Source organism: Phoxinus phoxinus (genome assembly GCF_949152265.1).
Source record: "Phoxinus phoxinus genome assembly, chromosome: 14".
Lineage (NCBI taxonomy): Eukaryota > Metazoa > Chordata > Actinopteri > Cypriniformes > Leuciscidae > Phoxinus > Phoxinus phoxinus.
Genome location: NC_136889.1, coordinates 16,263,353 through 16,275,544, shown reverse-complemented (window position 1 = coordinate 16,275,544; position 12,192 = coordinate 16,263,353). Strand labels below are relative to the sequence as shown.

The window sequence follows — 12,192 nt, the reverse complement described above, 5'->3', positions numbered from 1 at the left end:
GAGACTCTTTTAAAAACATAAAAAATCGTACCGATCCCAAACTTTTGAATGGCAATGTATATATATATTTTGTATAAAATTAAATAAATAACATTATTTTGTTTAATTAGAAAAATCAACAATGTTTTAACAACAAAAAAAAAGTAAGGTCATTTTTAGGCTTGCAAGGTATGACTTCAGCAGATGAGCATATGGATTTGCGAGCGTGAGCAAACCTTTTGTTCCAGTGTGCGCTCCAGTGAGTCCACCTTCATCTGTTCTTTCCTCAGACTGGCCTGATGCGCTGCCTGCTCCTGCTTGGCTTTGGCTCTCACCTGAGAGATGTCAGAGTTCGCCCTGCGGGTGGCACATGGTCAAACATGTTGTCATTTCATATTTCTATGGACTCTTAAAGAACACTGACTGCACAGTTTAAGTCTAACCCATAATTAGCCTAACAGTTAATTCCTCCAGGCAACAGAATTACTGAACAAAGCAAAGCATGTTAAAAACATATGCCTGGATGGACTACCTGTGAAAGATCTGTACTTACTTATCCAGTTTCTCCTCAGCGTGGATCTTCAAGGCCTGGTAGCGCTGCTCCTCCTTACGGACACGAGACAGGTACTCCTGCGCACATTTCTTCAGCACATCCTCATTCTGATGGAAAAATAAAGAATTGTAGTGAATAAATTACTGATAATAATGATTCATAATGTCAACCAACAACCATAGTAACTTAGGCATTGTTTTAGATAGCTTGCATTCAGTTTGGCTCCATTTTTGGCAATGTATGACCCGACCTACATTTTTCGGGTCATACATTGAGTCCCGACCTACATTTTTCTCATTGAATATTCTGTTTTGCTAGGGAAAACATCACAATACAGAATTGCAAATAGAAATGGACAATGTCTTTAACCTTTAACAATCTCAGTGCAAAATGACTTACTTTGCGGAAGCCTTCCAAAACATCTTTCATCTTCTCGTAGCGCCGGAACATGTCAGCAAGAGATTTCTCCACAGAGTTGAGATCAGCTAAAGCCTGGTCTTTCTCCAGGATCAACTGTTGGATAGTGTGATGAGACAGAGTCTTCTCCCTCTGTTCACCCTCTGAGACATACACACAAACACAAAAAAACAAACTCAAAATAGAGTACACTCAAACAGATGTGCAAATCTGCTTTTGGATGAGGCAGAGGTTCATTTTACGGTCCTCTGAGGACTTCAGATGTGATGTTACACTCTACACCACTATGTCTACATCTTTGATAATGACAAATGAAAATGCAGATTTCGACCCTGCATCTTTGTGATGCATGCAGACAACACACACACGCACACAAACACACACACACACTCAATGATGGGCAAACCACTGAAACACGGTGAGAGATGAGAAGACCTTTCAAAGTCTTACTTAACACAGGACTACTGAATGGTTCATTTTAATGAACTGGTTTAAAAAAAACTGATTCACTGTTTAAAGGGATTGTTCACCCCAAAATGAAAATTTTGTCATCAGTTATTCACCCAAGTTGTTCCAAACCTGTAAAGTTTTTTCTTCTGTTGAACACAAAATACTATATTTTTAAGAATGTTTTTAATCATCTTTTGTGTTCAACAGAGGAAAGAAACTCATACAGGTTTGGAACAACATGAGGGTAAGTAAATGATGTTACAAAATTTCATTTTTGGGTGAACTATCCCTTTAAACTGATTCATCACTCAGTTGTGTGCCTGGAACTAAATTCCCAAACTTTTATCGGAGTTAAATATATATTAGTCTATCACATGTTTCTAATCAACATATTCTATTTTTATTTGTTTAGTTTGAATGTACGCTACCATTTAAAAGTTTAGGCTGAGTATTGTTTTTTTTTATTAAAGAAATTGATACTGTACCTTTATTCAGCAAGGAAAAATAAATTGATCAAATACAATAGATTCAAAAAAATTATATTTAAAAAAAACGCCTTTCTTTTGAAAAAAAGTCTAAAATATTAAGCAACATTTTTAAACTGTGATAATAATAAGACGTTACGGTTTTAACTACTTTTTTTTCTAAATGGCAGCTTGATTGTACTAAGCCTACTTTAAATGTAGTTTATGTAAAAGTAAATGTACTTTAGAAAAGTACAGTATCAAAGTAGCTTCCCCAACACTGATGAGCTGGCGATGGAAGATGTTTGAGAATAGGCCTACAAAAAGACCCGAAGAGCAAAAACAGATGATGCTAAAAGGAGAGACACAATATCAGGCTATAGAAAGAGGAAACTCTCCTTGTCCGTCACTATCAGATGTGGTGGATTCATCACAAACAAACAAAATAAAGAGTTGCTGTTACTTACCAGGCATGCCTGAGTGATTTATAGAATATTTATGGGGGACAGAGGGAGCAAAACAGAAAGAAGGGACGGCATTAAGTCAAGCCAGCAGGGTGGGACACGTGAGAGAGAGAAAAGCGCGTCTCAAATATGGGAGGATTTAGAAATGAATGAAAGTGTCATGGAACAAAGGTGATGAAAGCCGGAAAAGTAGCCAAGAATACTGAACCAAGGAAAAATAAAATTATGCAGAAGGTACATAAAAGAAAATAGTGAAAATAAAATCAAGTGGAATATTAAGGATGGTATTTTATCATGAAGAATGAAAAAAAGGCAATGAAAAGATATTTTTTCTTTGTGCAAAGAGAGAAAAGCATGTCAAGGTTAAACCAAGATCACAATCTGAATATGTAAGAATGCACACAGCCTACAGTATTTACATGGACGTAAATACTGAAGAGGCAAAGAAATTGGATTAATTTGTCAGTGAGTGGGTGAGGCCTGTTTAAGCAGAAGCATGTGTGTTTCTGAGTCAAGTGGAAAATACAGGGAGACATGAAGGTTTGTGCTTATAACTGACCAGTGTTTGGGTCCGTAGGAACGCAAGATTTGTCTGCAAATTAAATGAGACATTAACAAAAATGTGTTGGATATGTGTGTTGGTGTGGCATGACTGGGAAACGGCTGTGCCTGTTCATTTATAGCACTGTAGCACAAGAAAAGCACAGATAAATAGGATCCGAAAAAGATAAATTAGAAACCCCCAGGAGAAGATGAAATCGTATTTAGCAATCGAGACTCACCGATCATCTCTGCAATGGTCTTTTCATACTCCATAACTATCCTCCTGTGAAGAATAAGCAAAAATCTAGTTAATATTCAAATAAGATGCATTTATACTGCAAGATCTGATCAGATCAGATCCTTTTAAGAATATTGTTTCCCATAAAAAGCTCTAAATAAATAAAATAAGCTGTGTGACTTTTCACAAATAAATGTATTAATGCATATATCTATCTAGTGTAAAAATGATTTTAAAAATCCTGTATTCAGAGGAATAAAATATGACTGATGTACACCACCTTTCACAAGTTTGGGGTCAGTAAGATTATTTTTTTTTAAATGAACACTTCGATACAGCAAGGAAGCATTAAATTGATCAAAAGTGACAGTAAAGACTTACATGGTTACAAAAAAAATTTAACTTCAAATAAATGCTATTCCTTTGAACAAAAATGTCTCAATATTACAATATTAAGCAGCAACTGTTTTGAACATTGATAAGAAGAAATGTATCTTAATGCATATCAACATATTAGAATGATTTCTGATGGATCATGTGACACTGAATACTGGAGTAATGATGCTGAAAATTCAGCTTTGCCATCATTGGAATACATTACATTTTAATATATAATAAAATAGAAAACAGTTATTTTAAATTGTAATAATGGCACACAATATTACAGTTTTTGATCAAATAAATGCAACTTGTTAGCATAAGAGACTTTTTTTAAATAAATGTTAAAAAAAATTGACCCCAGACTTTTGAACTGTATAGTGTAGTCCAGAAACCACATGTCCTAGAGTCCAATTAAACCGGGATCTGTTTCAGATTATCCAATCACAAGTGGCTAGCATTAAATACAAGTGTAAGCAGGATCCAAAATGTTTTGTGATCTGATCACTGAAACTATAGAAGTAGAAAATGGGGTCATACAGGTACTTTCGCAAAAAAAACTCAAAATGTATGGAAGGGGAAAATGTGTGCCATTTTTTGCACTTTCTTTCTGTTCTCTTTGTGATTTACCGACATGCAGTAACACACTGACGTAGTGAGTGACACATGTATTCACGAAGTCAGAGACCCTCCCCTCGAAATCCGATCACAAGTGGTCACAGTTTGAGACACATTCCAACCAGATCTATCTTGGCTGACCACTTGTGATCGGATCACCCCAGACGGATGTTAATACCAGATGTAAACAGGATTTAGAACTGCATTTGAAAGTGTCCCAAATTGGATGTCAAACAATCCTAATTAGTATTTTTTTCAGTTTGCTCCGCTCCAAAGATCCGCTCTTTCCCAGATGTCAGTAAAAAAAAAACTACGTAAATGTAAATGCAACTAAACAGCACTGACAACAATACATGCTGTGGTGACAATGACTTTAAATACGTCGAAACAAAGTTGATTACATGAAAGGTCAGGAAATTGGCCTTTGTTATGTCATGTGTTTGACTACTAGAGTTCGGCTGGCAGAAAGACTTGGAGGAAAGCAGGTTGCCGGCACAGTAAGCAGATGGATTAGCTACGTCTTTCCTTAGCCTCTTAGGCCTTCCTTATCCTGAGTCCAATCAGGCTAATGCACTAAGCTCCATTCTTATCCACACTAACAAGGCAAAGTCCAGCTGGCTGGAATCCTCAACCCTCCCCGATTACCTTGTTCACTTTACCCCTTGAAAACAAAAGGACAGCTTTAAAACATGTCCTGTTCTTTCAGCTGTCTTGTGAATTAGACAACACTGAATTTTCTTTAATAGTGATAAAAAGCTTCAACAATGAACATGAACTGTGTAATATGACTGTCAACTGATTTAACCTCTCATTTAAAAGCTTCTAAAGCAAAAACGAATATAAACCACCGTAAAATGGCAGTTAATTGAGTGACAAGAGAGTTACATGTGTTTTCCAGATGGTTGAAAACAAAAACTTCATTATCTTTCATCTATTCCCCCTCTTCTCCTGCCCCCACATCTGACGCATTAAGGCCTTCTTTAATTGGCTTCCTACTTACGCTATACTTAAAAAAAAAACAGGAAAGAGACAAACAGATTGAGAGGTGGACTGAGGTTGATGCAGTGTTGTAAGCAGAGCCTTGCCAGGTTTAATGCACGGGGATTGTAAATGATGATCTGATTTTGATCTGAGGGGTGTCATATCAGCTACGGATCATAAGTAGTGAAAGGACGTTTTGGACACTTATTGATTGGAAGAGTATTGAGGAAGTGATGAGAGAAGGCGGGGGGGGGGGGGGGGGGGGGGGGTCGGGAAATGACGCAAGCTTCACTTGTCACAGCTCACAAGGGCACAGGAATCTTTGTTCTGTGAGGACACCCACCTCATCTCCTCCACCTCCCGTCTACTCTCCTCATATTTTCTCTTCCATTCCATGGCTTCTTTCTCCTTCAGAACGACCTGAAATAAGAATAGCATAACTTCACACAAATGAGCCTTTTTACAATTGAAATGGTTAAACCAGTGTCATTCTGATGTTTCAATTCTGATGGTTCTTATATTAAATAATATTCTTATTTGCATATTTATCAGGTTAATAAACACTGATTGGTGAAGTATGGCAAGTGATGAGAATGAAACCGGTTTGAAAAAAAAAAAATCTGTGGAAATGGAACCACATTAATCATCTGAATGCTCTTAAAGTACAGATAAAAATGGAAGTAGCGACAGATCTTTTCTTCCTCGTGGTGAAGTACAGCCGAGTGTAACGGTTTAGCAGGGACTTGGTTCTATCCATCATTTGTAATTTCAGATTAGGTGTTGAAAAATGAATGCACACTTTCAGTCGACTAAGAAAGACCGTGGTTTCACCAGAAAATCGAGTTATGAGAAATCAAGTAATTTTAATTTCATGCTGACTTTAAATCTTCTGAAGTACAGAAAAAATAATACTCTCTCATCACTCCAGTTAATATACATGAACTTCCCTCAGACTCTGAAACTAAGCACAGCATTCTCTGACTGTACAAAGCTCATGAATATTCAATAACATGAAGTGTACATTCAAACAGTTTATGATTTGTTGTTATCTTAGCACAGCATAATTTCGCACTTTTTAACTTTAACAATTCAGATTTTTTTCATACAATGTGAAATGAAAACACTAAGATTTTCCTCTCACAATAGTCGATTTATTGGTGTGTGGATGGGTGAGCTATACCTCTATACATCATGCAATGGGTGAGCTATACCTCTTCACGGGCGATGCCCAGAGAGTGGTCCAAGTCACGTGGCAGATGAGGGCTTTCCCCTTCAATGTATGATCCTCGGGAATAGAGGGAGCTCTTCGAAACGCCACTGTCCCCCGGTGAGGCCATTTCTCTCTGATGCCAAGGAGAGAGTTGTGAAGAAACCGTTAAAAACCTGTGAGTTTATTTCCGCACAAGAATGTTAATTTCACACATCCTGGAGGGAAGCAGCGCATCAGCTACAGGTTCTACTCAGCAAAGCCATAATGTCATGGAGAGCAGGCTCTTTGTTTGGGTTTCAAAAGCCTCCAGCAGTTTGCGAAAAGGCCTGCTGCATTCAGCTGGGATGTTATGATTGACAATCCCCAATGTGAGATGGGTGTGAAAAGCTGTTTGTCATGAAAAGTTTGCGGCTTTGACCGAATCCGGGTCAGGAAGTGAATGCTGTCGGATGAGGACTGCAGGAGTACAGGTTGTTTGGTAATTGGAGGTAAAAGTTGATGATCCATTTAGAATCAAAGACAACAACAAAAAGCCTAAAGCATGTATCTGGGTAGTTCATGCAACCAGCCGCTACAAGCACAAAAGTATGTATTGGACAATTAAAAATTAAACGCTATTTTTTATTATTATTATGTCCTACTGGAAAAGACAGACATGTTATACAAATGTCCACTTTCAAATATAAATGTACTGTTTTAATATTACAATAAAATGTTCATAAATGTACCATTTTTAGATGGTAATTGTATCCTCTTTATAGCCAGTGATGGGGTGTTGTTACTGAATAATCATCATGTTTAGCCCTTAAACCCATTGCTGATTAAAGCTGATTAATTCTTCCCGGCAGAGCTGGATTAGGAGATTAATTGAGTTTGACTCTTATACGAGGTAGGGGGCCGTGTGTTAGGGTACAAATACAGTATGCCATTCACATAATGTTTGGTCTGAAAGAAGCATTTATGTCTAATACCATTTATTGAGCATTATTGGGCTGCACTCAGATCACGGAGTGGGGGCACATAGTACGGTACATACGGTACAACACACAAATTGAGATTACAAACCTGAAATGAAATTTTGAAATGATACTCTACCAAAATCAAAGTTGGAGTGTTGATCTTGTGGTCTTGTATCTCTTATGACTACATAAATTAAACATGGTCTGGAGGTGTTGGTATTGACTCCAACTCATCGATTTTCCCAAAAATCAAATTCTGCACTGCATAATCTTATCTAGCAACTCCTTGAATGTGCGATCCAGCCCAAGAGAAAAGCATGTTGGTCATAACCAATCATAAACGCAGTCAGCAGAGGGTGAGAAATGAGGCAGAGGAATAACTCTAAATGTAAATGAGGAACAAAATCCTTCTAATTGAATATCGACAAGACAGAGTTCAGTAGAGCAGTGGGGTTGTGATGTAACCCTGTCATCTTCAGAGCAGCTGTACATGTATTTGCATGAATGATCAATTATCACTAACGACAAGAAAAGGTATTCAAAAAAAGAACACCATGGAGAATGTGCTGAGGCAGCATGTGAAATGTGTCTGCGGGACTATTTCAGGAAGAGCGTTATCTAAAAATGTATGTTAAAATCCTGAATATTTTAAGAAGATCATCAATTCAGGCTAGCCATCACTATACCTCATTACTCCATAATTCAGCTATATAATGCAGTGTCACTCTTTTTATATATGAAAGTACTCCATAATCCTCAAATGTATCAGTACTATGCCAAAAATACTTTTGATGCATTAAAGCTCAATTCTATTTTGGAAAGAAGTCCAGAGGTTATTCAGGGGCAGAAACTATACCTGTGGAATGCGGGACGTCCTGTGACAGAGTTTGCTATCTGTCTGTGTGGATTTTCCTGCAGCTTTCTACAAAAATAACCACACTAGGTTTGACAGAGTGAGACAAAACCAACTATTATATAGAAAAAAAGCTATGAGGTCTATACAATGTTATGTGGATACTGGAGAGTCATTTTAAATGTGTCTGGAAAATGAGTTAGAGTTGATGTGTTTTTAATATGTAGGTGACTGACTTTTTTAGATTCTAATTAGAGGTTAGATTTTGCTGTTCCTTGTTTTTAAAAAAAGAACTCTGAATGGGCAAGAGCAGCACACATGATACAGTATCTTGGTTTGTACACTACCGTTTGGTCAAAGTTTTTTAATGTTTTAAAATGAAGTCTTATGCTCAACAAGGCTGCATTCATTTGATTAAAATACAGTACAACGGCAATATTATGAAATGTGATTACAATTTAAAATAACTGTTGTCTATTTCAATATATTTAAAATTTTAATTTATTCCATTGATGGCAAAGCTGGATTTTCAGCAGCCATTCCTTCAGTCTCTTCAGTGTCACATGATCCTTCAGAAATAATTTAAAAAAAAATGCTGCTCACATTTCTTATTATTATCAATGTTGAAAATATTAAGCGTTGCTTAATATATTTGTGGAAAACTACTTTTTCAGGATTCTTTGATGAACAGACATTTCAAAAGCACCACATTTATTTTACAAATATAAATAATTGTAACAATGTAAACGTTTTACTGTCACATTTAATCAATTCAATGCATAGTTGCTGAATAAAAGTAGTGTATATACAAAAATTCTTAATCCATTTTTTTGCTAAAACAACAAAAATACTGACCAAGAAAATGATTTTTGTAGTGAACAGAGAGGACAGGAGAAGGATGAGATGCTTTCTGTCTTTAGACCTATTTTTCTGACTAATGGTGGTTTAGTCTAATGGTGGTACAGGGACAATGGGATTAGAATATACGGACTAGACCTAGTTAGACTTTTAGAGGGATTGTTTTCTGTCCTTCTTACTTTAGCCATGTGGGAACCGTTGAGATTCCAGCGGCGTGGGCTGGGCTTCTTGAGGCGAGACTGTGAAGCGTGCAAGACAACATCATGAGAATGGAGCGGGAAGAATATAAGGCGTCGTGTTAGGGGTTGTAGTATGTATGTGTGCACGTTTGTGTATACCAGATTAGTCGGTTCATTCCATTTCCTGTACAAATGCTGAGACTGTGGTGACAGTCGCTCATCCAACATGACTGAAAGCAGATCTGAGCTAAGCTTTATGTGAAGCCACGCCAGCGGCCTCGGACCAGGCATACAGGTGACCCGTATGCCCACTGTATTCCAATGAGTTAGTGTAAATTAGTAACAATCGAAACCAGGAACCAGCATGAATGTGACAAGGAATTCAGCTTGCAATGTTTTGCTTAGGGAAAGCATATAAATGATGAAATCTACAAATCATTCATATTTGATGTAATAATACATAGTTTAAATACAGCATTAATTTCCAAGTCACATTGACCTTTGTTTCTATGGATCTCCTGTCCAGGCGAACATGCAGGATTGTCACAAAGCCCTGGGAGAAACACACCTCTTTTTGTGCAAAAGGGTGCTGGATTGGGAAAAAGGAGCACCAATCGAGGGATAGGAGCTGGGTTAGAGAACCGGGGGGTGAGATGTCACGTCCACAGTATGGTGAGGTAGTTTATGGGTAGGTACTCACACTCATACCCAAGGGTGCAGTCAAGGGGCTCAGTTCAGGGAGTATATTGCATACACACACACGTGCTTGCACACACACGCGCGCGCGCGCTCACACACACAGGTGCGGGCTGGTTCAGCGCAGTACCTGAGGGGACACAGTGGACAAAGTAGGGCTCTGAGAGATGCTTTTGGCTACCTGTAGAGCCTCTATCCTCAGGGCTGCGAGCACCAGCTCCTCCTGGGCCACAAGGGAGGGTGGGGGGAGGAAAGGGGGAGTGACCCATGGAGTGGGGGCAGGGGTAAGGAGGAGAAGAGGGGTTAGAGTTGTACTAGCCTCACTTGAAATACTAAACCTGAAGTGGGAAAACATACATATACTGTACATACACACAGACACTCATACACATTTTACTGTGAACGTTGTGAATGTGGTGAGATCCATCCATCCTTTCCAAGTTTATTTCAAGTGTGTATTTTTAAAGGGATAGTTCACCCAAATAAACACAAAAGCTATTTAGCAGAATGTCTAAAGAGCTGCTCTCTTCCATATAAAAATAGTGAATGGGGACCAGAGGCTTCAAGCGGCATAACCAAAAACCATAACAGCAACAAAAGGGTCTATATGACGACTTATATGACTTTAGAAGACTTAGCCAAGCTACCATTAAAATGTTTGGTCAGTACGTTGTTGTTTTTCATTTTTTTAAATTAAATAAGTCTCTTATGCTCACCAAGGCATTGTTTATTTGGCCGAAAAATACAGTAAAAACAGTAATATTGTGAAATATTAATACAATTTAAAATAAAAAAATTCAATTTTTATATATAAACATATTTATTTGTTCCTGTGATGGAAAAACTGAATAGTCAGCAGACATTACTCGTGTATTCAGTGTCACATGATCCTTCAGAAATCATTCTAAATCAGAATCTGAACAAACATTTCTTCTTCTTATACTGTATTATTATTATATTCTTATAAAGTATTTTTGTTGAAACCATGATACTTTTTTTGATTAATGGCAAGTTTAAATAAAGCAATTACAAAATAGAATATTTTTTGTAATGATGTAAGTCTTTACTGTCACTTTTTATAAATTGAATGCATCTTTGCTGAATAAAAGTCATTTATTTAAAATATAAATCATACTGACCCAAAGTTTTGAACAGTAGTGTACTTTATGGTCCATTTTAACACTTTATGGTGTTAGAAATCAGGAACACATTTTCAATCTGCCTGGCAAGCGCGCTTCCCGTAATATTTACGCATTAGGTCAGTAGGCGGAGAGCTGAGCGTTTACACTATGAAAGCAATCCGGTCTGGAAGTGGTCGAAAGTGGACAAGCTACAAAAGTTTTTGACCCCGTTTACACCTGTATTTAGCGTCGTCCACTTGTGATCCGATCGACCAAAACGCTTCTTTAATACCAGGTGTAAACAGGGCCTAAGTAATACAGGTTTGGAACAACATGAGGATGATTAAACATGCATTATTGGTTGAACTATTCCTTTAACAACTCCTGACCCCAGCACTAGGGGCAGACAAGGTGCATGAAAAACTGGAGGGACAAACAAACACAGTGAAACAAAGCTGAGTGAAGACACACACACACACATAGAAGCAAAGGTCCTGGGGAGAAGAGGTAGTGGGCAGGTAGGCTTCTCTCTACACACCTGCAGTTTTTGAGCGAAGGCAGTGGGGTTGGTCTCTGCCAGATCAGGCTCCAGGTAGCTGAGAGGGGTGGGTGAATCAGACAGCCTGTCTAACAGGGGCAGATCTGAGGGGTCCATGGGGCCCTGGATGGGGGACTGCATTGGGAGTGAGAGCAGAAGAGGGACAAGAGGAGTAGGAGGTGCCTGGGTGTCAGTGAGGCAGCTTGTATTTAGCCTAGTGCATCATCTATGATGGGTTTATGAAGCCTATGAATAAACAATCTGCAGTACTGCTTCCGGTGGGGAGATCCTGATTAATATAAGCTACATGCTTAGCAAAATAATGTTATCTTAAAGGGATAGTTCACACAAAAATAAAAAGTTTTGCCATTATTTAATTGTTCTAAATGGAAAACAAATGATTATATAGAAAAGAGGACAGTGTACATCCTTCCCATTGTCTCCTTTTGTATTCTACTGAAAGAATAACAGGATACGAGTTTGGAAACGGGGTTGAGAAAATAATGTAAGAATTGGTTTATTTCTTTATATAGGATGCACTGTCCCTTTAAGACTGAAAAGTAACAAAATGAAAATAAACCCATTTTCACACATTTAAGGTAATTCATGCATTTTGATTGTAAGAAAACACATGATCTGAACTAAAGAAATGAACACACTCTTGAAGGTGCTGACTATCTTTCAGTGCTTGAT

General features: G+C 37.8%; 1 protein-coding gene across 14 annotated transcripts in view; it reads right to left on the bottom strand.

The window, feature by feature from the left end:
* Positions 1 to 12,192, bottom strand: part of tacc2 (transforming, acidic coiled-coil containing protein 2) — a 60,919-nt gene that overhangs the window by 1,569 nt on the left and 47,158 nt on the right. For 7 of the 14 annotated variants that reach the window (XM_079636373.1, XM_079636372.1, XM_079636368.1 and 4 more), the window contains 10 exons: positions 11,500 to 11,634; positions 9,971 to 10,063; positions 9,145 to 9,204; positions 8,111 to 8,176; positions 6,297 to 6,428; positions 5,429 to 5,505; positions 3,110 to 3,153; positions 932 to 1,092; positions 533 to 639; positions 216 to 336 (listed from right to left, as the gene is read on the bottom strand). In XM_079636373.1, the coding sequence (XP_079492499.1) occupies positions 216 to 336; positions 533 to 639; positions 932 to 1,092; positions 3,110 to 3,153; positions 5,429 to 5,505; positions 6,297 to 6,428; positions 8,111 to 8,176; positions 9,145 to 9,204; positions 9,971 to 10,063; positions 11,500 to 11,634 (996 nt within the window). Of the gene's footprint in view, positions 1 to 215; positions 337 to 532; positions 640 to 931; positions 1,093 to 3,109; positions 3,154 to 5,428; positions 5,506 to 6,296; positions 6,429 to 8,110; positions 8,177 to 9,144; positions 9,205 to 9,970; positions 10,064 to 11,499; positions 11,635 to 12,192 lie in introns of those variants that run through there. The other 7 variants (XM_079636371.1, XM_079636374.1, XM_079636378.1 and 4 more) reach the window with 7 other exon arrangements.